This window comes from Cystoisospora suis, assembly GCF_002600585.1.
Source record: "Cystoisospora suis strain Wien I chromosome Unknown contig_1327, whole genome shotgun sequence".
Classification (NCBI taxonomy): Eukaryota; Apicomplexa; class Conoidasida; order Eucoccidiorida; family Sarcocystidae; genus Cystoisospora; species Cystoisospora suis.
Genome location: NW_027154127.1, coordinates 945 through 25,471, shown reverse-complemented (window position 1 = coordinate 25,471; position 24,527 = coordinate 945). Strand labels below are relative to the sequence as shown.

General features: G+C 48.1%; 4 protein-coding genes across 4 annotated transcripts in view; all 4 read left to right on the top strand.

The window, feature by feature from the left end:
- The window catches only part of CSUI_003093 (quinone oxidoreductase), an 8,774-nt gene extending 1,114 nt beyond the window's left edge, over window positions 1-7,660 (top strand). The window contains exons 2-10 of the mRNA XM_068063291.1: window positions 428-565; window positions 1,283-1,482; window positions 1,699-1,756; window positions 2,193-2,375; window positions 3,346-3,447; window positions 4,017-4,098; window positions 5,102-5,182; window positions 5,619-5,805; window positions 6,889-7,660. Coding sequence (XP_067924735.1) covers window positions 428-565; window positions 1,283-1,482; window positions 1,699-1,756; window positions 2,193-2,375; window positions 3,346-3,447; window positions 4,017-4,098; window positions 5,102-5,182; window positions 5,619-5,805; window positions 6,889-7,032 — 1,175 coding nt within the window. The 3' untranslated portion in view covers window positions 7,033-7,660. The remainder of the gene's footprint in view (window positions 1-427; window positions 566-1,282; window positions 1,483-1,698; window positions 1,757-2,192; window positions 2,376-3,345; window positions 3,448-4,016; window positions 4,099-5,101; window positions 5,183-5,618; window positions 5,806-6,888) is intronic.
- Window positions 7,661-8,352: 692 nt separating this feature from the next.
- CSUI_003092 (sag-related sequence srs17a) lies at window positions 8,353-11,493 on the top strand. The gene is made up of 2 exons (XM_068063290.1): window positions 8,353-9,961; window positions 10,614-11,493. The coding sequence occupies exons 1-2, from the start codon at window positions 9,337-9,339 to the stop codon at window positions 11,192-11,194; spliced, it is 1,206 nt and encodes a 401-aa protein (XP_067924734.1). The 5' UTR covers window positions 8,353-9,336; the 3' UTR covers window positions 11,195-11,493.
- Window positions 11,494-14,036: 2,543 nt separating this feature from the next.
- On the top strand, window positions 14,037-16,074 carry CSUI_003091 (sag-related sequence srs17b; the record flags this gene model as incomplete). The annotated part of the gene is made up of 2 exons (XM_068063289.1): window positions 14,037-14,912; window positions 15,485-16,074. The coding sequence occupies exons 1-2, from the start codon at window positions 14,279-14,281 to the stop codon at window positions 16,072-16,074; spliced, it is 1,224 nt and encodes a 407-aa protein (XP_067924733.1). The 5' UTR covers window positions 14,037-14,278.
- A 5,084-nt stretch (window positions 16,075-21,158) lies between these two features.
- The window catches only part of CSUI_003090 (dna-directed rna polymerase i largest), a 4,295-nt gene continuing 926 nt past the window's right edge, over window positions 21,159-24,527 (top strand). Inside the window, exons 1-2 of the mRNA XM_068063288.1 lie at window positions 21,159-23,090; window positions 23,711-24,505. Coding sequence (XP_067924732.1) covers window positions 22,704-23,090; window positions 23,711-24,361 — 1,038 coding nt within the window. The 5' untranslated portion in view covers window positions 21,159-22,703 and the 3' untranslated portion in view covers window positions 24,362-24,505. The remainder of the gene's footprint in view (window positions 23,091-23,710; window positions 24,506-24,527) is intronic.

The window sequence follows — 24,527 nt, the reverse complement described above, 5'->3', positions numbered from 1 at the left end:
AAAGAAAGAAAGAAAGAGATGCGTGTGTAGGAGTAAAGGAAATATCTCGAAGATAGGGGGGGGTGTATATACAGCTAATGTAGACATGCAAACATGAGGAAGTTGAGGAAGTATCTGTTTCTTTCTTTCTTTCTTTCTTTGTCTCTCTCATTCCCTTCACTCTAATTCTTCTTTCTTCTTTTCCTTCTCCTGTCTCTTCTTTTTCCCACTTCTCTCTCCTTTTCTTCATATCCTTTCTCTTCTCTCCATTCTCCTCTCTCTTCCTTTGGCGTGTATCTCTCTATGTATATATGTATATATGAACCTGAATCTATCTCCACCTATCTCTGTTACGCTTCTCCTTTCTTGTTCCCTTTTCCCCTTCTTCTTCTCTTCTCTCCTCTATTCATCTTCTTTTTCTTCTCTTTTTGACACGGTTCATTTCAAGGGAAGTATCCAGTGCCACGGGGTGCGTCATCGATCCTAGGAGTTGAAGCTGCTGGCTATCTTGTCTCGTCTCCTCATCAACAGTCGATTCTCCCCACTACTCAAGAAGTCGAAGAGAAAGAAGAGAAAGGAAAAATGTGTAAGGAAGATAGAGAAGGACTGTATTTGAATACATGTCTTATCTTCTTTCTAGATTCTTGCTCTCTTCAACTCTAGCTCCTCTTTTCTTTCTATCTTGCCGTAGGCTATACAGAGAAAGAGATTCCTGATCTAAATAGAATGGAGAAGAGCAGATAGAAAGACCTCCACGAAATGTCTCCTCGAGCTCTTGCGTACGTAACTTTATGGATTATCGTATAGAACTTCTCTACAGCTTTATGTATTTCTAGATAGATCTATATCTATCTCTTACTATACACCTACACGCATATGTCTGCTTTATGATCGCTCTCCTATGTACACGTAGACATGTCTATCCATAGAGACATATACCTCAACGTATAGATATACTTGTATATGCATGCATGTATATATACATGTATAAACATAGGCATGTATCTGTATATCAGCATGTATCCTCCATGCCTTTTCAAGATCTCCTTTTCTTTCCTCATAGATCCATCTCTCTACACATGAAGAGATCGATCTTCTCTTTCTTTCTTTCTTCCTTGTTTCGCGTGGTCCTCCTTTCTTTCAACTTCTCCCTCTTCTCTCGTTTGATCTGAGGTGAGGGTGTAAAGCAGCTTAGCCAAGTGCGTCATCTTTCTCTTCTTCTTCTTCTTCTGTTTCAGTCACGTTTCTCCATCTGTCTCTCTTGCTTCTCTATTCGATGCTACATGGACATACACACTCTCAGGTAGCCATGAAGAAGAGGAAAAGAAGAAAGAAAAGGAGGAGAAGAAGAAGAAGATAGATGAAGAAGGAGAAGAAGACGAGCAGAGCTTGAGAGAAGGCGAGAGAGTGATGGCTTTACTTCCCGGTGGAGGCTATGCAGAGTATGTCTCCGTACATAAAGATCTATGCATTAGAATCCCCTCCTCCCTTACAATGATACAAGTAAGCTATACTACTACTACTACATCAACCCCGAGAAAGAGATAAGACAGAAAGCGATAAGAAAGAAGTGAGGGAGAAGAAGAAGAAGAAGACGAGAACTTAAGTTAGGTGTTGTTTTTTGAAAGGGCTGTCACTCCTTTCTTCTTCTTCTTTTCGTCTCATCTCTTTGCTTTTCTTTCTTTCTTTCTTTTTCTTTGACAACGTGGATATCTTCAGGCTGCAGGTATACCTGAGAATTGGCTCACTGCCTATCAGCTTCTCTTCTTCGTCGCGGGTTCGTGTACACACTCAGACATACACAAGATCTAAATATCTCTCTCTTTCTCTTTTCTCTCTCCTCTTCTTCTTCTTCTTTTGGTTCGTGTCTATCCTCCATGAATAGCCACATATCTTGGCGAGTGTACAGCTTTACATCATACAGATTAGGCTCTCCCTATGTTAGAGGCCCCTATCTCTTCTTCTTCTCCAAACTTTTGCACATCTCTCTTCTCTATCATGTAGACGTTGCGGTCCTTGTCTTTCTCTCTTTTCCGCGTGTCACTGCAGGGAGTTAGAGTCAGTCCATGTGTATCTGTCGCTTTCTCTCTCCTGCTCACGAAAACTCCTAGAAAAGAAAGAAAGAAAGAAAGAGATAAAGAAAGAGAGAGAGAAAGAAAGAAAGAATCTCTCGGAGGCTCTGTCTGTGCTCTTCCTCTCCCCTTTGGGTATAGGTCTTGAGCCGCCTGTCGACGTCTTTGCCTCTGCATCTCCAAGCCAACAGATCAAAAGAGAAGAAGAAGAAGAGGGTTTGTCTTCTCCTATTCCTCTGTCTTCTCTGCCTCGATTGACGAGAAGTTCAGTTCATCCACTTCCGCAGCCTATTCGCTCGGTCTTGATACATGCAGCTGCCTCAGGTAAATCTATACGCACAAACAAATCTATATACATATATAGATATATGTACATACAGATAGCTAGACATATATACATATCTGTTATGTATATATATATATGTTTATATATACATGTGTATACATACACATAGTCGGCTATGTACGTAGACAACTATATGAGCGGGGGGCGTATAGAAGGAGGTAGACAGATCTCTAGCTCTACACACTGACTGAGAGATAGGTAGATAGACAGATAGATCTACGTCGGACTCTCTCTGCCTCACTCTGTACATGTTTTCTTCAATATATTTATAGGAGATGGAATATGTATAGATTGATAGGTGTTTGTTTATGCAAGTGTATGTACAGCACACCCTTGCAGCAATTTGATCCGATCTGCATGCACTCGCTTGCTAGGGAGGTGTCAAGAATCTCCATTGAGATGGAGAAATCCGAGAAAGACCAGAGACGAGATAAGATTGAGAATGAATTGCATGCATGCGCAGAGAAAAAGAAGAAAAGAGGGGATCGAGCCTCTTTCTCCGCCGTCTTCTTTGTCTTGTTTCTCCGTCTTGTTGAGTGTTTCTCTCCTTCTCTTTCTTTCTTTCTTTCTCTGAATGGTCATTCTCTGCTGTGTATAGCATAGACACATGGCTACAGGTTATGCAGAGATGCGTAGATAGAGAGATAAAGGGAGATCTTCATCTATTAATGGAGGGCTAAACAGTGCCGGCGTTCCTCTCTATGTAGAAGAAAGACCCGTCACCTCTTTCTTCTTCTTTTCTTCTTCTTCATGATCTTATCGCACCTCTCTTCTCTCAGCCTTGTTGCCTATTCTCACGCTTTCCTACTTTCGATCTCCTTCTCTCTTTACACAGTCATACAGAAACTTCGCTCTCTTTCTTTCTTTCCTGCGTGCGGCATGTTTGCTTTCTTGCTTCTTCTTTGCGTTGTATTTTCTAGTTGCTCTTGCTTTTATGTACTTCTTCAGGTGTAGGTACAGCTCTGATCCAGTTATGTCGTTTAGTGAGAATTCCTATCATTATCGCTACCGCTGGATCTCACGACAAACTGGATTTCTGTAAAAAGCTAGGTAAATCTTTGGGGAAGGAAAAATGTCTTTGTTTCCATTCAAAGGACTCAGTGACGGATCAAAATACCTATCAATCTTTCTATCTAACCTCCTATCCATTTGGCATTTGTCTGCGCGTCTATCTATCTGTCTGTCTCTTTTCATCTATCTATCTGTCTGTCTCTTTTCATCTATCTATCTGTCTGTCTCTTTTCATCTATCATGGTTACGTGTCTCTCGTTAGTCTATCTGTTTTTTATCTACACATGTATCCATCGTAAATATACATCTATATATCTATCTCTCTTGGATCTATCTATCTATCTGATGCATCTCTATCGTATTTCGTCATATAATAGTTGTATCAGCTTTAGGCATGTCTATGCAGGCATCATAGTAGCTACGCACTCTGTAGATATAACAGTAGTAGAAAGAGTCGCTGTAGTTGTCGACTTTTCTATCTCTCAGTCTCTCTGGGATAGCTTCATGGCGGTTAAGCTCTTAGGTTGCATGTAGAGCATGCATGTATGTTCCCCGTTGCATGCATGCGTTTCCCTGGACTGCGCATGCATGCGTTCTCTTGTCCCCAGGGGCAACGCATGCAATCAATTATCGGGAGATGATGGAAGAAGGCGAAATGTCCTCCGCGATTCTAGACTTTACAGAAGGAAGGTAAAACTTGTTGTTGAAGATCTTCTCTCAAGATTTCTTGCTCTGTATCCAATCTACAAGAAAGATCTCAGAGGAGAGAGAGAATACAAGAAGTCTCGATGAATCGATCCTTAGAAGAAAGAGAAAACACAAGAAGTCTTGATAGATCGATTCCCCAACTCCTTACTAGATAAGAATCGACAGTTCCTACCTTAGCTAGCCTCGAACCCATCGAGCTGTACATCTCCAGTCCTCTCTTATATCATCTCTTTCTCAAACAAGACTTGGCGCTTGCCTACGACTCCAGATATATCTACCCGGAGATACATGCGGACAGAGAGAAAAGAGGGAGGCATGCCTACCTCTCTCTGTATGTATGCACTTATACAAATCGATAGACATGCACGCAGGTGGGTGTGTATCCATGTGTCTACATCGCTAGCTAGACATATACTTGGAGATTTCGCTAGCAGACCCTGTGCTCTTGGGACTGTAGGCTTTCTATCGTGTAGCGGAAGAGCATGCGTCTTCTCTGTCTTCTTTCCTTTGATAAGTGAGCGATAATGCGCGAAGGATAGAATTCGACCGAGCTCAGGGAAGACGAGGAAAAGATCGACATTTCCGTGCAGGTCTTCTTCGTCTTTAGCTTCTCTTTTCCTTCTCTTTCTTTCTCTTCTGTCCATGTCTATTTTTCTTCTTGTTTCCCTTTCGTCGGAAGGAGAAGAAGAAAGTCTTTCTTGCATTCTGTTTCGCTATCTGCATTGAAGCTCGTCGTGTGTACTCGAGGTGTACGTACACCCTAGGGCCACATGGAAGAGGAGTGTATACACACAGGGAAGATGGCCATGTAGCATGATAGCATCAAATGAATTTTCTGTTGAAACGAAGCTCATGGTACTTGTCTCTTCTTCCTCCGTGTTTCTATCCTGTCTGTCTTCTTTCTTTCTTTCTTTCTCGCCCAGAGAGACTGAGAGATTTCTATTTCTTCTCTCCTTCTTTTCCTCTCGTTTTTCTTCATGTCTAGAGGTGTCGATTTAATACTCGATCCAGTTGGAGGCGGACGATACATGATCGAAAACGCTCGATCCTGTGCTCTTGATGCTCGGTGAGCCACCTGTCTCTATATATCTAGCTAGCTACCTAGCTAGCTAACTAGACACGAAGGGTCTGATACATCCAATCATCCACACTATCCTCTCTGTCTAGAATCAGTGTATACATACTCATAGAAAGCGATACGGAGAGAGAGATATATATAGCTTTGTGTACCCAAGCTTTCCTTTGAGTAAGACGGCCTACTTTGAATTCTGCTGTCTTCGCTACTCATCTACCTCGAGCGAAAGAGAGGAAAGATAAACTTACGTGAATACGAGGAGACAGAGACAGAGTGAGACGCATGCGCGCGATGAAGTTGAGGAGGTTTTTTTTGTCCTTCGAGGTGTATATACACCTGAGTTGACTTCTTAATGAACTTCAGCACCTGTCTTTATTCTTGCTCTCTCTTTCCTTCTCCTTCTTTCCTTCTCTCTTTCTCTTTATAGATGGATATTATATGGAAGTCTCGGCGGTGTATCGATTCCCGCGTCTTTTAATTTACTTTCTCTCTTTGCCAAGCGTATTGATCTGCGCGCGACGACTTTGCGGGATCGAGATCTTAACTATCGACGGTCTCTTGTCGACTCGTTCAAGAAGTACATTCTTCCTAGGCTCGCCGATCATACCTTACAGGTACCAAACCAAGCAGATAAACGATATAAAGAACCCGACAGAAAAGAAGAAGAAGATGAAGACAAGAAAGAAACTTAAGAAAGAATGAGGTTCCACTTACGTTATGTAGAGACTGGGGAGAGAGAGAGAAAAAAGAAAGAGGATCGTCTTTTGCTTTCTGTCTCGTTTCTCGGGTATGCGTTCCTTAGTAAATGTTTACGGGGAAAGAGAAAGACTTGAAGAAAAAGAAAGAAAGAAAGAAAGAGAAAGAAAGCAAGAAAGAGCAATAGATATAAGCGCTTCAGAAGTCGTGAACGCAATCTTTCACTACAAGTACTTACTGGAGAGAGAGAGAGAGATGTATTTGCGATAGAAAGTCGACCTGTGAACGGACGGGGTGTATTTCTTTTGAAACGTTGTGATCACTATATCACTCGGTACCCCCTATCCTCCTATATAAACATATGTGCGTCTCTACACACAGAACTATCATACAGGTCAATACATGGGTCGATACATATATATATATATTACCGAATGCCCGTGTACGTATGTACCCCTACATGTATATAGATATCAGCTATGTCTCTCTCTCTATATATATATATAACTATACATAGGAATAGACAGAAAAGGTATCTGTTGAAGTGTACAGGCACATAACATATATATATATATATATGTATCCATATGTATAGTGATTGATAGATGGATAGGTATTGTCTTGTTTAAAAGAGAGAGAGCGAGGATGTATGTTTCTCTGACTTATCCACCAGTCTAGATCTATTGTCTGCCTAACTCTCCTTGGGACTTCACTTGACTTTTGCTGAACTACTCTTCTTTCCTTTTCTATCTATCTTTCTCTCCCTCTCTATTTGACTGTGCATCTCTCTCCCGACGTCTTTGTATCAACCTATGAACCTTCACCTCTTATTCTACAATCTCTGTCCCTAGCTCTTAGGTCTTTCTAACCTTCCCTTTCTTACTTTTTTCTTCGCCCCGTTTCGGACTTTCTTTCTTTCCTCTTGTCTATCTCTTCTTGCTTGCTGCTTCTTTCTCTCTGTCTGTCTGTCTTTTCTTTCCTTCCTTCCTTGACTCCTATAGGTCGTGGTAGACTCTGTCTATCCAGCAGAGAGAGCCGAAGAAGCACATGAGAGATTAGAGAAGAATCTAAACATCGGAAAAGTTGTTCTCCTCTTCGGTGATGAAGATAGAGAGATAGATAGATCGACAGGAACAGACAAATGAAGAAAGAAAGAAAGAAAGGGCCCGTTCGTGAGATTAGGCGAAGAATAAATCACCATGGTAGTATCTTCTTCCTCCTTGTTCCCTCATATGTTTATATATGTATGTAGTATAGCTGATTCTACCTTCTGACTACATCTATCCATCTATCTTTTGTAGGAAAGACTGGAGGAATTTGATGGATTAGGAGGCTCCCCATATTCTTCTTCTTTTTCTTTTACTTCCCCACTTACCAGAATTCTCATGGAACCCTGTGTGTGTATTCGCGCCGCTACCGCCGCTGCCTTAAGAGTCCGCGGGTGCTCTGAACTGCAGCGGCGCGTTAAGTTTCCGTCATGTAAAAGACTTTCCAAGCCATCAAAAGAGAAGAAGGAACCTTAAACCGAACGTAACAATGGTGCCGATCTCGCTCCCGGCCATCGCTGGCTACCTACCACAGCGGGGAGTGTTACGTTCGGCTGTCTTTCACCATTTTTTCTCTTATGACTCTAGAAACTATAAAGATCCAATAGTATTCAAGACGAAAACAAAAGAATAGAGCAGCGATGTCCATCTTTCCTCCAGCATAGGAGTCTCGCCTATGCCGTCCCAGGGTGCTCAGGGGAAATGAGGAGCATAGCAACACTCGGCCTGCTTCCTCCTCAGGCAGGCCCAGCGTCTTCTCTCAGTTGCCGTACACTTGGGTGTTCCACCTACTGTATAGGAGAAAGACTAAGTTAAATAGTGAAGAAGAACAACAGGAGTTTTCGCCGCACAGCGTCTGGTGCTGCTATTTGGCTGTGGTTGCTCCTTGCACGCTGGGAGTTTGCAGCTCATCGGCGGGCATCAGCCAATTTCGCTACTTCTGTTTTCTTTCAGTGGACCGAGACAACTCATCAACTAGAAGAATCTCTGTGAGAGACAGGCAGACTGTAAGCCCAATCTCAGGCGGGGGGACGTCTACACGGGCTCAGGAAGGCGGCGAGTTAAAAAAACAAAAGCCCTTGACTACTACATACAGCCAAAGAAACGATAATCCGTAGATTGTGCTTAGCCACTTCTTTTCGTTAGCCCGGCAAAGAGGATCCACCCTCAATCTGTTAAACAGATGGTACCGTCAAGGATGAGTGGCAGCAAGGCTCGTCTTGTAACTGAAGAAAGGCTAGAATCCTAAAGGATGGCTGCGCCTCATCACTGTATGCGAATCCGAACGATGGACCATGGCTGGACCCCCTTCTGTGCCAAAACTGTGCAGGCGGCTGCCGGGGCGCCGTGTAGGGCAAGCAGCCTGTTAACTTACGGACTCTCGACGCCACAGCCCTACGGACACGCGACGGAGGCCGGGAAGGCCACTCGGCCAGCAGGCGGTGGAGACCGATAAACGGGTGCTCTAGAAGAAAAGAGGGATCAGGCAGTCTCTTTTCTCCGGATCAAATAGTTGAAGGTTGCAAGCCGTTGTCACGGCCATTTGCCAAAAACTCTGAATGAAACTCTACCGGAGGAAACAACGCAATTAACACATCACCGTAGCCGGCGAGTGTCGGGGGACCTGGGAGCTTGTGGTGGCCCGGCCGTCACCCGCATATCAGTCTGTTTGCCCCGTCAATAAAATTGTAGTTTTAATGAGATCTTCCTGGCATGTTGTTACCTTTCATTGAACTTGGCTAAAGTGGCAAACACCCGTGGACCGTAACGCGTTTGCTGCTGCCCTAGCGGTCAGCAATCCTTCTCGCGTCACGTGGCGCCTCATCTGCCACTTAGCCGCCTCCTCTCTTGGGCCTTAAAATGATGACGCGTCTCCGAACGATTTTGAGGTCGTCTCCGACGGATGTCTGGACATACCCTTGTCCTTGTTAGGAGGGAACCAAATGGCTTTACTAGAGTTCGTGACACTAATCATTCTAGGCTTGGAGAAGAAGTCCGAAGAGGCGTGAGTTTTGAGCTCTTGCTTAACGGCGCGGCAGCCTTGATTTCGCTTTAGAACCACCATAGGGCGAGAAGCGGGAGTGAGACCCCCGCCCGAGGTATCGCATTTTTTCCTGAAGTGTCGTTTTCTTAGCTAGGAGGGCTTCGTCGTGGGTGAGTGGATGAGCTGGGCAAAGAGAGGCGACCCCCCCCTTGCCTTGCTTCATGGCCTGCCGGTTGTCTGAAGTCCAAGGAGAAGAACGAGTGTTTTTTCTGCTCTTACCGACTCTCAGGCAGTCGCATTCTTCCTTCTCTTTGTCTTATCCGAACCCGTTCAAGAAGGGCGCTCGTTTCGGCTGCTGCCGGACGGTTCTCTTGTTTTCTTGCGGCAACGTTCTCTTGTTGTGATTCTGTACAAGCGACATGATGGGGGCTGTCAAAAAGTGGAGTTCTTTTTTTCTGTTGACAGTTGCTGCCCTTCTCCTGGCCGTGGCAGGGGCAGACATGTTCTATTCTTTCGCCAGGGTGGTCACAGGTGCTGACGCGGCAGCAGTGGCAGGTCCGGGCGTCGGGCCCCCTAGTGGTCAGAATTTGCCGACGAAGGTAGAACTCGACCTCTACCGCCTGCCCCTAGTGTTGCCTGGCAAGGAGGCAGTGCCTCAGTTTCCTGCGCAGCCTCAGGAATGTGCTTATTCTTCGAAGGACGGAGAGCAGACAAGCATCCGCCTTACTCTGGCCCCGGGCCGGGGTGCTTCGTTTCGTTGCCCGGGAGAGACGGACTTGGTGGAGCCGGCCTCCGAGGAGCAAGCGTTTCGTCTGGGAAGCGATGGCTCATGTGACACATCCAAGTCCGTTGAGCTCTTTGGTTTTTCGTTCGTGAGTTCGCGGCCGGGTCAGGGGGTTCCTCATAAAAGAATTTCCATCGCCGGGTGGTCACTTGCTGAGGAGAGAAAGGTCTGTTACGTTTGCAAAGGGAAGACAGGAGGACCGAATGCCGGCAAGACATGTACGGTCTTTGTTTCTGTCCCGCCGGCGACGCATTTGACAAGTAAGTAAGCCAGACTGCCAGGGTTGTCGCTAATGATGATTGATCTCTAGCCCTAGGTGCACACCACACACCCTGTAAGGAGAGACCGGAGATCCATCCCCCCCATACACGGATTTGTCTTTGATACGAGTTGAAAAAGTAAACTGGCCATACCTAGACTCCACTCTCATGGACTGCGCTCGGGGGTGTGGACGGACGACGACTTAGGAGGCATCAGGGAGGAAGAGCGCCCGGAATGGTCCACCGTACAGGGAGGGAGGGGTAGGGGTGCGCTAGCTGCAGTGACGGAGGTGTTCGGAGTTTGTTCCTGCGAAGTTTTTGGTCTTTTTTCCTGGGGGTTGTTTCAAAAAGTCGTCCTACAGCAGGCTGTTTGCTTCTGCGTGTTCGTTCCATAGTAATAATACTAGGGCGCGCGGCGGCCATAGGCTGGTTTTCTCATGGAATGTTTGGCTGGGGCACCCCCCGACCCCCGTAGTGCAGACAAGAGATGCGCATACAAACTGGGCACACATGCGTCTATACAGGGAGGGGTGCGGGATGGTGATAGTCGTCGTTCCCAGAAATGAGTGTGTTGATCCTCATGGATGTTTGTTCCAGTCAGAAGCTTTCCTTGTTGGCAGAAGTGTTTGTGCTTGCTCGTTGCTATCTGCAGATGTCGCTAATTGCAACCCAGACACGGGATTTGGGACATCCTTCGCGGAGTTCCCGTCCGATGAAAAGTCATCGGATCTGTCAGTGACCTTCACTTGTCGGGGCGATGGAGGGGGAGAGATTGGACTTGAGCCTGATATCGCAAGTCAGAAAGCCAGGACAGGAGATTATTGCGGGTCGCTAGTCTCACTGAATGAAATCGCCGAGGGCGCATCTCTCAACAAGATAGGATCTACAGGATACACGACTACCTACAAACTGACTCTGAAATCCCGTCCTAAGAGTCCCAGACTCTTCTGCTTCAGATGTGTGCCTCCACCGGGCTCCAAGGTTTCTTATTGTGCTGTCGCCATCTTCGCGCCTGCCGCTAAGAAGAACGGCGGAGATGGTAACAAGCCGGTTCCCGATGGGAAGACTGGTAGAGAAAAGGGAGAAATCGTCGATGGTGTCGTTACAACAACGAAGAAACCAACGAGTGGTGGCGCACCGATTGGATTTTCTTGGAGTTCGAAACTGATGTACATCACTGTAGTTTTTTCTGCACTCTCTGCTGGAGCAGGAAACTGGCTCTTTATTGTTTGACACTCCAGTGTTTTTCTCGCTTCTCGTCATCCGGTAGGACGTGCCAGTTGATTCCTCCCTCCATTTACGTCGCGGTCGCCCATTCGCGGTCGTCGGATCATGGGAAATTCGGACCTCTTTCTCATCTGAGCGCGTGCACCTTTTGCCGCTGAAGGTGTGTGTGCTCCGAGTATTGCGATCTTCTCCAAAATGTTTCGAGTAAAGACCACGATTCAGGGATACTTTACACACCCTACGACGTGCAAGTCCTTGTAGGGAATGGTGGGCTGGAGACCCCAGTCAGATTATTCTCGCCACGGCTGAAGTGCTGTGCTATGCCCTGAAGTCGTACATGTGTAATTCCGACATGTTCTGCATCTGTCATAAAAGAACAACAGTCGTGTCGTTGGAATTCCATCCCTAGCAGAGTGGCCGCCCCTATTGGATCAATTTTTTCGCTCTCTCAAGGTACTTATCAAACAAGATTCATGGTATCAGCAACACAGTCATGACTCTTCTAATCACGGTAACGGGTCGACTTTGCCAGGTGAAGAAAGATTCTGCTGGGGTCGTTCTAGCTCAGACGTGCCGCTTGCATCTCAGCGGCACTGAAACAGGTCTGTGACTCCCGGCAAACTCATACACACGTGCACGGCCTGAGCCCTCTTTTCTCTACCCGACAGAGCGCCCCGGCAGGATTTCTCGAAACTGCCCGCGAGCTCGGGATGGATAGATGTCGAAGGGGCGGCACCAAGAGTGGCATAGGCAAAAGAGGATCGGAGGTGTACAGGCCGCGCAGAACAACAGTCGACCTCACTCACCGTCACGAAGCGACGTGCTACAGGCAGCGGGCCTCGTCCTTTTCTAGGCTCGTTCACAGCTTGCAAGGGAGGCAGGCGCTAGGGAAAGCTGGGACCGTACAGGATGGGAGAACCTTCCGGATTCAGACGTGAGCCTCCATCCACCGCTAATGAGTTCCCCGCCGAGTATCAAACAGGGGGCCCTGCCGGCGTTTCTTGCCTGAAAGCTGGCAGGACGCTGCAAGGTCGGGTCCGAGTCCGGGTCTCCGGTAGGATCGGGGGGTTGCTGGAAGTTCTACGATGCTCGCAACGCGTTTGAAACAGTTAGGGCTTGCTCTCCGTAAAACAGCAAGATTTGGTGCTGGCAAGACCTCGGTGAACCGTGATACCCCGCAGCTGATCTCCTCGCACGGGAGGACTTTGAGCCGTTCGGCCACGCCAGTGTAGGTGAAAACACACCAACTGGCATAGGGGCCGCACGCCCGCGCGGCTGCCTCCGCACGTTCTGTTTTATATGTAAGCCGCCCAATTACTCATGTCGGGATGATATAAAGGCATACGCGTGTCTGTGTGGACTGAGCGATTAGGTAGCGGACCAAGGAGTATAGCTTCAGAACTTCTATCTGTTGTTGTATGCCTTGAGTACGAAAGGAAAGGGAAGATGAACATCGGCCTGCGCGACCCCGCGGAGAAAGCATGGCAACTGCGTGTACGTCGCGTGAACGTATACCGACACCCCTGCAGTTATTGATCTCGTATGTTTTCTACCGCGCGCTGCACTAGTAACGGCGATACCCCGCCTAATGCAGTGCTCGTGTAAGGCATCACTAAAGCCGGACCCCACAGATGCTATGTGCGAAGAAACATTCATTCCTTCTCGTGCTAGTTGACATACTCCCTGAACCGGGATATACCGGTGGATTACGACTAAGGCACGCACCCACGTAAACAAGGCAGACGATGAATAAACAATGACATTCCCAAGCCATCAGTGCGAACAATGGGGTCAACCACTGAAGAGTGGAGTATCAAAGAGCAGGGAGCCATCGCTTCTGTTCACAGGTATACTGACCCCTGCTATGATACACGGTGTACGGTGTCGCACAGTCAGTCGTTCACGATCTCGGCTCGTATTCGCTATGTGGCAATCACATTACCTACACAACAGTAGAACCCTACCGCGGATGTATGCCCGAAGCGCGCCCCCTTAGACGCCGTCCTTCGATCAGTCGTTTCTCCCAACGCGGAAGCTAAAGCGAGCAGAAGCTCCTCCAGAATCTCCCGATATGATAAGAAGTTGAAAGAAATTCGGCCGTACAGTGTTGAGGTAAAGCCCACCATGCTATGCATCAGCAGCACTCCATGCCGAACACTAGGTGGAAGTTCCTCGAGAAAGATCCGGATGACTGATGTAAGATATAACCGTGCTGTAGACCAGTTTCTTAGTTCTCTCCTCGGAACGACAACTTCTTTCTGAAGGGAAAAACCAGGAAGTCACTGCCAAAGAGTGTGCCTCATCTACGGCCGAGAAGAAGGCGAAAACGCAGTTGCGGTGCCTCAGCAGCTGGGCATGACTACTAAAATACTAGATGGCTTTCGGCTGTTGCACTTCAGCACAAGCGCCTGACACTCGTAAGGGGGCGCAACCCTACCTGTGGAAAGTCTCCGGTTGAGGAGAAACAGGTGCTCTGTACTGATTCTGAGAACGTGGTTAGAATGTACCACACAATAAAAATATACGAGCGCACCCGGTAGGACGATGCTGCCGGGAAGCCTCTCGCCTGCCGCTGAGTACCTCCTGCCATGCAGCCAGCGCTCTTCTCTGCTCGCGTCGGCATGGTTGAGCGGGTTTTCCAGCTTGATGAATCAGGAAGGTCCCTCGTGAGCGCGACGAGATAACAAAACAAAATGAGGACTCTGAAATTGCCGGAGATATCACACCCTACGGGTCTGCGTGGCCTTGGTGTGACTCCGACAGGAGTGAAGCCGTTCCACTTACAACTACGCTCGCCGTGAGAATCGTAGGCCGCCGGCGGCGCGTCCGGAGACGCACGCGCCGAATTGTCGTTTTCTAACTGGCCGCAAAAAAAAAAGAGACGTATGCGTCTCCCGTCCCTCCGGGCGCCAATGTGGCGTCTCCCCTCAGACGGACACCATTTTCCTTTCCATCTGACTGGCTGCCGGAGAAGCAGGACTTCTTCTCTTTCTTTCTTTCTCGAACTTGCTGGGGGCTGCTGCTCCGCTGAAACAGTCAGGCTTGTCTTATTTCTTCCTTCGAACACGAGTACACAGACGCCGATCCATCATGGCCGGGAGAAAGGGTGGAGTACTTCCGTTGACAGTTAGTGCTGTATTCGTGGTGACTGCAGCTGCAAATGCGTTCTACTCTTCTGGAGGAGTGGTCAGAGCTACTGCGGCAGCCAGCGGTCCTCCTGGCCGACTCGGTGGTGAGGATCTCGCGAAGGCGTTGGAGCTCGATCCTCACCAGCTGCCCGTAGTGCCCCCTACCCAGGACTTGTGGGAGAATCCGACTCGGTTTCCTTCGCAGCCTCAAGAGTGTGCCTATTCTTCAAAAGATGGAGAAGAGGCAAGCATTCGTCTTATCGCTACGCCAGGTCAGGGCGTCTCCTTCCGTTGCCCAGGAGATACGGATGACTTTAGCCCAGACAGCGAGACACACGCCTTCCTTGTAAGAAGCGACGGTTCATGTGACACTTCCAAGGCAGTTCGCTTCGCAGATATATCAGCGCCATTCCGCTTACAGTCTGTTGAAGCGGGCCCGGGTGAATCGGTTTCTCATAAGGAGTTCGCCGTGTTCGAGTGGCCTTTTGGCCTAGAGAGACAGCTTTGTTACGTCTGCAAAGGGAAGGCAGGAGGGCAGAACGCTGGAAAGACGTGTACTGTTTTCCTTCAGATGCCGCCGGCTCCGCATGTAACTGGTAAGTGGTTAAGCTAGTGATTTTCACGCTAAGGTGCACAGGATCCTGTGTCTTCCTTTACTACTTGAAGTCGATTAGTCATAGTTTGCGAAGAGGACACCGGGCCGGGCCGCCTCATGCGGGATGGATGCGGCAGGAACGAAGAGAGTCTGGAGTGTCTCGACGTGCCGGGTATAGGTATGGTGGCACTGACGACGTTTGGAGTTTGTTACGTCCGTTCCTTGGCGTTTTTCTTCATTTCGTCGAGTCATTCCGAAACACTACGACAACCGGTGCTCGGTTTCAGTGGTAACTTGGCTTGTCCCTAGTACAGAAGAAGAAAAGGATCGGCTCCGGACATCCCCGCTAGGCGTCTGCAAAGGGCGTTGTGTGCCAGATATGTACGCTGCGTGCATCTCCGTCATTTGTGTTGGACTGCCCTGTTAGAAGCATTTGAGGGTCCGAGGAGGTCGACGGATTAGTAGACAGGAGTAGACGGGAAGAAGGGGGAAGTAATGGAAGGGTCATGTTCAGAGGGAAAGTCTTCTGCTGCTGACTCTGGCTAGATTTGCTGTGCTGGTTCATGTTTGCAGACATCGCCTCATGCGACTGGTACAACGGAAGGCAAGCCTTCGCGATGTTCAGGTCCGATGAAGAATCGGATCTGTCGGTAGCTTTCACCTGTAGTCGAGGCCAGAAGGAACTTGAACCTGATGTTACAAACCGGTTAGCGAGGACAGGAGACTATTGCCGATCGACAGTCCCTCTGACTGACGTCGCCGATGGTGCATCTTTGACGAAGACAGGATCTACAGAAGAGAGGGACACCTATAAACTTACTTTGAAATCCCTTCCTAAGAGTCCCAGGCTTTTCTGCTTCAGGTGTCTGCCTTCGGATATCTCTGACGCTTCTGGTTGTCTTGTCTTCGTCTATGCACCGACAGCAAAGCCAAAAAGCAGAGACGGTGGAGGACAGGTTCCCGACCCGAAAGGACAGGTTCCCGACCCGAAAGGACAGGTCCCCGACCCGAACCGGGAAGAAGAAATGTCGAGTGTAGTGGTTTCAACAACGACTAAGTCAACGAGCAGTAGCTCACAGCGTGGACCTTCATGGAGTTTTGTAATGTACATCACATTTTTTCCTGCACTCTTGGCTGGAATAGCAAACACTCTTTCTGTCTGATACTACGGTTTTGCTGTCTCCCGTCTCCCTCCCGTCATGGAAGGTGTCCTTCTGTCCACGTCACCGCTGTCCCTTCAAGGATATTTACTTGGTTCGCCATGAACATGTGTGTCTCGTGTCCGTATTAGCATATTTGAACTCAGCCCCCCTAAGATTTTTCTGTGAAGGGGAATATGCGGGGGCGTCTTGCAGTGCGTCTTTTTTCTCGCTGTCAGGAAGGAAAATAGTTATTTCGTGGGGACGCCACCTGTGATACAAGTATATACGAGGACTGCATAACCTCTTCTTCTGACATGGGTAACATACATCATTTGATGTATCAACCGCGCAGTCATTACCTCACTTTCTGCCTGAGTTAGCATAACCTTTCGACTCGGAAATAGAAGTCCTGTGAAGATAAGCGCCCGTAGCGTGCTAGATCAGACGTCTGCCAAAGCACAGGATCCAGTTCAAACTGTAGTGTGCACGTGCAAAAGAAGGGGAAAGACACTTTCGCCGATTTCTAGATACGGATGTCATAGAGATCCAAACAGGCTTGGGCGGAGTAGAGTTCGCAGTCGTCTCAGCCTCCTTGTAGCAATCTTTTGTTTCTGTCCTCGGCTGTCTGTTGACGGCTGGGGACGACTACCTGGGTAAGCGAGACTTCACCCTGGATCAACCTACCCCTTCTGTCAGAGACATAGCAGGGACCGGCGCTCTGAACGGAAAGCATATAAGTGAAGCGACTTTCTTTAGTGAATGCTGTCCCTCTTTATGAATAGTATTCTCTCTCCATGCGAGAAGATGACGAACGAGAGTTGAAACTCCGGAACGAAGGGATACCGTCATAGTGACAAATACTTCTCTAGCTTGGCAGTTCACAACTACACCGGTGCTCGTCTCAGACAAAGTGAAATGGAGGCCTATCAACCGAAGAGCCGGACTTCGAAACTGGGAGCCGATCCGTGTAATCTTCACGTACGGACGTAATGTGGCCAAGAAACAGTGGAAACGGGCTCCGCTGTTACCCCAAGCAGAAAAATCTGTTGAAAAGACTCTCTCGTTTGTTGTTGGCTTTCTCCTGGGGTTTAAGCAGCCGACTCTCGTCACTGTAACTTGCGATGTGCCGACAACCTATCCAGAAGCTGAACCGCCGCCACGAGACCCCTCGGAGACACTTGGACAAGATCCTGTCCTAGAGAGGCAATCCATGCATCAAACTATGCTCAGTCTGCAGCCCTACCGGTAATTCTGGGGTTCCCGTTCTCCTCACACGAGTGCACTCTTGAGCTGTCGTCTTCTTTCCACTCTACACATGAACGTGGGCTACGAAGTTTCGAGACGTGTCACGCACAGCTAGGCGGCACTGACTGGGCACAGTCGCCTCCGATGACCTGGGAACAGAGACGTACGATTGGTCCTCTCATTCCCGACTTGCCCCGGTGTAGGAGACACGACTGCGGAAACATGATTTGTAGCGACTGGCAACTAGTCAGACGTTTTCTTCTCGTTTTCGTTGTTTCGCAGCGTGCTGACGGGCTCTCCCACTCCCTCGTAGAGATAAGGCCGCCCTCGAAATGCTTCTCAAGAAGCGTGGAAATTGCACTGCAAAGGCTGTAGGCCTTTTTCTGCTTCTGACTGCAGGGACGTTCTTGTTGTTCGACGAGGTGTCGAGTGCCTCTGTTGGGCCTGCAGCTCCTCCCGGCAGCGGCAGGCGCAACGTGGACAATCTCCCCGAGAGATTGGAGATAAATCCAAACATATTGCCATCAGTACGTCAGCCCGAGCACACGGCTGGCGTGCCTATAGGGTTTCCTCCGCACCCTCAGGAATGCGCCTATTCTTCGGCAGATGGAAAATCGGCAAGCATACATATCACTGTGTCGCCACGTGAAGGAGCTGCGTTTCGTTGCCCGGATGATGGGGACGAGCTCACTCCAACCAAGGAAAGGCACGTGTTCCTTGTACGAAGTGACGGGACGTGTGACACGTCCAAGGAGGTTCTCTTTTCGGATCTGGGAGCTCCTCTTTTTCTGCAGTCCGTTGACGGGGCCGCGGGATTCATGCCCTCTCATAAAAGGTTTGCCACGTTTGCCTGGTCATTTGGTGAAGAGAGACGTCTCTGTTACGTCTGCAAGGGGGGAACTAGGGCCGCTCCGAAAACATGCACTGTGTTCCTGTCTTTAGCAAAGGCACCACACGTGACAAGTAAGTGAGCTGGTACCTCTTCCTGTCTTCCGTTCTTGCCATTCTTACACCATGACGAATTCCGTGTCGCTCTATGCTGACAGGCAGCCCAGACTAGTAAAGGAGAAGACTTGTTTGCTTAGACTTCACAGGCGCATGAACTCCGGATATGAACCTTCCCGTGGTATCTCCTGCCCAAATTGCTGCACTAACGTCTTCACGTCTTCTCACGCAAGGTGGTATCGCAATCGAACTTTATTCGATTTCAAAGAGGGCGAAGGTTCACTAGGATAACAAAATCCCAAAGCACGGGTATTCAAAAAATCCAAAGCAGCGGAACTTTTCTAGCGTTTTCGCTTCGTCTTGTATTTATGTTTTCTCCGGCGTGCTATCGATTTTGTTTTGATCTCTCACGAAATCCATCCCGGAGATTTACAACCCAGGACAAGGAGTCGCGCATGTCGATCATCACAGACGTGTCTGCTGCTGGATGCTTGCGCAGATGTGACCTCGTGCGACGACTACCGTGGGAGAGAAGCTTTCGCGGTCTTCAAGTCCGATCAAGAATCAGGTCATTCAGTAACCTTCACGTGCAGTCGAGGGCAGCAAAATCTTGTCCCGCCAATCAACAGTCAGTTGGCTGGGACAGGAGATGGCTGCGGGACAACAGCTTCACTGAATGAAATCGCCGACGGTGCGTCTTTAGTTAAGACAGGATCAGCCAATGGAAGAGATACCTATACACTCACCCTAAAGTCTCTTCCTAGGAGTCCCAGGCTTTTCTGCTTCACTTGCGCGCCAGCAGATGCTCGCGGGGCATCTTATTGTTTTGTCAGTATCTATGCGCCGGTCGCGAAAAAGAAAGCTAAGGACACTAACCAGCAGCCCCCCGATCCGAAGGGGCAGGTTCCCGATCCGAAGGGGGAAGAAGGAATTGTGAATGTGGTGGTTTCGACAACGACTAAAACAACAAGCAGTGACAGCTCACCGCAGCGTGGACCTTCATGGACTTCTCAGATGTTGTACATAACAGTTTTTTCTGTGCTCTCGACTGGAATAGGTAGGTAACTTGCTGCCTGTTTGATACTTCACTGTTCGTGTCGATCGAGCTCGTTCCATACCAGGTGACCATCGTTGTTTCACCCTGTGGCATGTGACATATTCGATCTTTCGCCTAGGATTCTCCGTAGAGAAGATGATCCGGAGGGCTCCTCCTCGAGAACCACAAACCGTAAAAGTCTCTTGAGTCGTGACGGGCCATGACCTGTAGCATCGTGTCCTCTCATAACATGTAGATTCGGCCACGCGACCATCTTCCCATGAGAAGTCTTGATTTGTCTCCTGGGCATAGGAACACTCTTCTATTCCGCCTCCCACACCCTAGCAGCTTGTTTCGATCAGCAAATAGACATTCTGAAGAACGTCTGGGCCTTCCGTGCCACAACACACACGGCGAAAGACGGCTTTATGCTAGTCTGGCGAAGACGACGGGACACGCGAAGTTCAACGAGATCGCTTCCCAACGAAAGTTCTACGCTCAATGATGAACTCCCAGAAAATACCCGAAAGTTTGCTTCTGAAAGGTCACAAGCGGCTCTCTTTGTGACTTGCCCTATCACTCTCTGACGTGAAGAAGCTTCAAAACTCAAGACAGTAGGTGCTGCCGCAATTGTAAGCCTCACGGCAGAGAAATTATGTACATGAGTCTGACCTTCTGGTACCACTGTTGTCGCAAGGTTGGAATAGAGGGGTGAACGGGGGGGTAAGGTGAAGAAGCTCTTGAGGCAACACCTTCCCCCCCCCCAGCCTATGCAAACTGCGACGCGGTGTTACATAGCACTCTTATCCAGCTGTACTTCTGAAATGCATTCCTTCGCCTAAGCACCGCGAACTTCGGTCATGCCTTCAACTCCGCCACTTCTTTGCCGGAGACTTCAATAGACTCTCCTTCACTACCAGGAGGAAAAGGAAGGCTTTAGTATGGCTAGATGGAGGTCACCAATGCGGATAGAAGGAGAGAAGGACACATAAGTCGGCCCCACGATAGACTAGAGTTTCGTTATGGAGAAAGCGTTCCTTTCTCATGAGAGTGAACTGTTCATGAGGAAGGATCTTCGTATCTTTGCACCAGGCAAGAAAGGACAGCAGGCAAGTAAGCTCGGGAATCCAGTTTGATCAGCTTAGTATATAGGTGAGGGGACGACACCTTATGCATCATCTACATCTACTTCAGCACATCACTTAGTGACGCCATGAGGAAAGACTCAGAGAAAGAGGAAGAAGTACAACACATGTTTCTCCGGGGCTGTCCATACACCTCATCATGACGAAGAGCCCTGTCTATTAACGCTATTCGCCCGTCTCCTTTCTTTGTCATCACTACGATGTCATGTATATACTACCTGGTCTCCAGTGCTCGAAAAAAGCTACCCCGAGCAGAACCCATCTTTCCACCAGACAATCGACCTCCCATGCTTTCTCCGCGGTTCTACTTCTCTCTCTCCCTCTCTGTCGTCAAATGAAGAGATCAAGTGTATGAGACAGTTTTCACCACATCTCCAGACATGAGCGCGCTCTCGCGCAGAGCGACCGACCAGCAAGGTACTACAAGAGAAAGAAAACTTCACGCTTTCTCGAAGTTGCTTCTTATTCTTCTTATGTAGCACACCTATTAAACATGCCGGGAGTAGTTAGCCTTTCAAACAAGAGCCGGGATCGGGTGAGAAAAGAGTTCATTTAACTTGGGGGTTGAAGCTGATACGTCGTCGATGCTGTCTGGAGGCGACGCCGCACGCATGCATTGGGGTGTACATACACCCAGACAGCCCCACAACACAATCTCCTTTTGTGTCGATGATTTGATGGTGATTCTTCATCGCTCTTTTCCCATCTCTTCACAGCAGCATTCCCCGTGGGAGAAGAGAATATCCTTTTCCCAAGGAGTTTCCACGCTTTCTTTCATTCAGAGATCCTGGGCGATGTTCTTCTCGATATGAGATCTGACTATCGACACTCGATTCTTCCCTGTCGCGATAGATCACTGTACTGTCACGCTAGCTGAAGAAGATGCGCGGGCATGCATAGGACCTACCCCCTTCATCGACTGGCTGTTTTTCTTTCAGTCAGTCACGAATTCCGGTCTTTCTTTCTCTCTCTTTCAGATGAACTAGAAAATACGGCGTCCAGCCATCCTTCTTTGCCCTCGATTTTCTTCGTCTGCCTTACAAGATCCCTCGTGAAACATTTCTCCTCTCTCTTTTCCCAGCTGTCACTGACTCTCCTTCTTTAGAACACTCGACCGTTGTTACTTCTATCTTCTTCTTTTCTTTCTTCAGCTCTTTTCATCGCCCAGCTTCTTCTCTTTCGTACACTTCGCGCCCCTTCACTCTTCACACTTACGGAAGTCTTCTTTTCTGTGTATCTCTCTCTCGACACACATTAACGGGGAGACAGTTACTTCTTTGTTGCGGGAAATCAGTCATCCTTACAGAAAGTTAAAGTTCTTCTTCATAGACGTATGAGGAGAGAATTGCAGCATGTAGTCTTCTCTCTCTTCAGGTGTATGCACATACACCGCAACCACTATGTCAGTCCCGCAGCCTTATGCCGGGTGGTAACAAGGGGGGGGGGGCAGTTGTAGTACAATAGAGTGGACTTCATTCTTCTTTTCCTTCTTCTTCTCCCTAGTTTTTTCTTCGCCTTTCTTCTTCTTCTTTCTCTCTTGCAGGTTTCTTGCTCTCCCTGTTCCGAAATATAGTCGTTAGTCTTCTCTCTGTATATAGTCGCTATATATCCCGTTTCTCTCTCTTCCTTCGCCTTCAATCGAAGGTCTCGTCAAGCCAATTCTTATGGAGCTTCAGCTCTTCATCACTTTCTCTTGCAGAGTCACCATAGTATTCTATCAGAAAAGTCTCTTTCGCGTCTCTGTCCCCCTCTTCGTATTGTGTGAGATACCTTCTTTCTTCTGTCCTCCTTCTCTTTCGGTATTCGCAGGTTAAGTTGATCACCCTTCGTTTATGGCCGTCTCTCTGGACTTTGCTCGTTCCATTCCCTTCTCTTTCTTTTTCTTCTCCTCTTCTTTTCTCTTTGTCACTGATCTGTCTTCTGTAGAGTCTTCTCTTGTGTATGGTATCTAGCCATCTGAAGAGACCATTGCGTTCATTCCATTCTTCTTCTCCCCTTTTTCTTTCTTTTCTTCCTCTATGTTTCCAAGTATGTGTGATAGCAACGTCTTCTTTTCAACTTCTTCTCTCCGTCTTTCTTTCTCTCCTCACTCGCCGATCTTCTTCTTTCATCCTTATCCCCTTTCTTCTTGTATCTCTTCTCCTATGACAGCAACACCCTGATCGTCTTCTCTTCTCTTCTCTCTTTCTTCTTCTATTTCTTGTCTTTCTTCTTCTCTGTCTTCTTCTCCACGAGCATCACACCCGCCCCCTCTTTTCTTCTTCTTCTTTCTAGTCAAGATGTTTGATGCGAATGCCGTCGTGTGTTCCTCTGTACATGGAGCTTCTGTCGGGCTCTTTACTCCCGCTGAAGTTCGCGCTTTGTCTGTCTGTAAGATCTCCAACATCAACGTCTTCCTCAACAATCGATTTGACTCGACGACAGCTACGACCTCAAGGACCGATGCTTCAGCCCTTGTGGCCGCAGCTCGAGGAGGAGGCGGAGGGACACCGCTAGCTGTCTCCGGTGGACTTCACGACCGTCGATTGGGGAGCCTCGACAATAGAGACCCTTGCGCTACATGCGGTTGTCGAAGTGAATGCCCTGGCCATCTCGGCCACATAGACCTCGCTCTCCCTGTCTTTCAGCCCATCTTCCTACCTGGACTAGTTCATGTGATGAAGCTAGTAAGATAGCTCTCTCAAGATGGAGACGAATCTCCTTTCGAGGAAGGGGGGCAAACAGATGAATGAGGAGACAGAGAGAGATGATAGTCTGTCTGGTTCATGCGGTCGGTCGTCGCCCTGTTGGCAAGGGGGCTGTGAAGTTGTAGAAGGATGTCTGCATCTCTTACAGCATCTACGCCTTGTACACATATCTATCTCTCTCTCGGATCTCTGTGTGGTAGCTGTATCTTCTTGGATGTACATCAAGCTTTCTCTGTTGGTCTTTCTCTTTCGTTTCTTGTTGTTCTCTTTAGATGTCTCTATCTAGCCGTCTACCTATCTCTGCTTCTTCCCACCATGTGACGACAAACTCGCTCAAAGCATCACATCTGTCTAGCTTTAGTCTATCTACAGTCTACCTGTCAATCTACCTACCTGTCTATCTACTTCTCTGTCTCTCTCTCGTTAGTCTACGTCTCTATTCACCTTTATCTATTCTTAATCTATCGATCGATCCATCTTAGTCTACATGTAATCTCTCTGTCTATTCTGAGTCTGTCTATGTGTGCATCGTCGGCTTTTCTTCATTGGTCTCTTTTTCTTCTCGTTCTTTCTCTTCTTTTTCTTTTCCTTTTCTTCAGGTGTGTCTTCACTGTGAGAGATTACGTGTATCTACAGGCATTTCTTGTTTGTTCATTAAGGCCTTCCAGCTTCTTCAGTATCGCCTGCTCGACGAATTCCAACGTCTCCTCCAGATAACCTTCTTTGCTTTAAGAGCGTCATCTAAAGGGGGAGGAGGAGATGGCGTCTTTCGCCTTCTCTCTTCTGATCAACGTTCCTCTCTGATCGATATCTTTCAAAAGCTTGAAGAGGCGATTCTTCATTCTCAGGGTGTACAACTATCTACAAGGCGGGGAGATGTCTCTCTACAGCTTCACGGTAGTAGTAAAGAAAAGAAGCAAGAGATACAAACCAGTTCTCGTCATGAAGCAAAAGACCTGAAGGAAGAAGAAGAAGATGGGAGAGATCAAGATGTCTGTATGGATTACTTACATCATCTTCTCGAAGGCAAAGAAGAGAGAGAAGAAGAAGACGGGACGACTGTAAAGAAGCAGCAGAGAACGCGCTTCTCTTCAATGGATGGTAAGGGGGATGTGTCTATGGAGGAGAAGAAGGAAGGAGAATGGAGAGAGAAGAAACAACGATTTCCAGCCGCATCTTCAGGTGTATATACACCACCTCAGTGTACGTACATTTGCGTGAGTNNCAGGTGTATATACACCACCTCATGATCAGAATCAAAACGAGAATGAAATCTCGAGTAACTTCGGAAAAGATCTATCCTCCACAACTTGGCAAGTCATCGCATGGAGGAATCTTAGACAGATTGTATGGAGTAAAGCAGCTTCTTCATCGTTATGTCCTCACTGTAGACGGTAAGATCTCCATACTCAAGTC

Bases quoted from the DNA above. Each gene is read 5' to 3' on its own strand.
- CSUI_003092 (XM_068063290.1), top strand. From the start codon at position 9,337: ATGATGGGGGCTGTCAAAAAGTGGAGTTCTTTTTTTCTGTTGACAGTT. The intron at 9,962-10,613 runs GTAAGTAAGCCA...TGCTATCTGCAG, and splicing joins GCCGGCGACGCATTTGACAA to ATGTCGCTAATTGCAACCCA.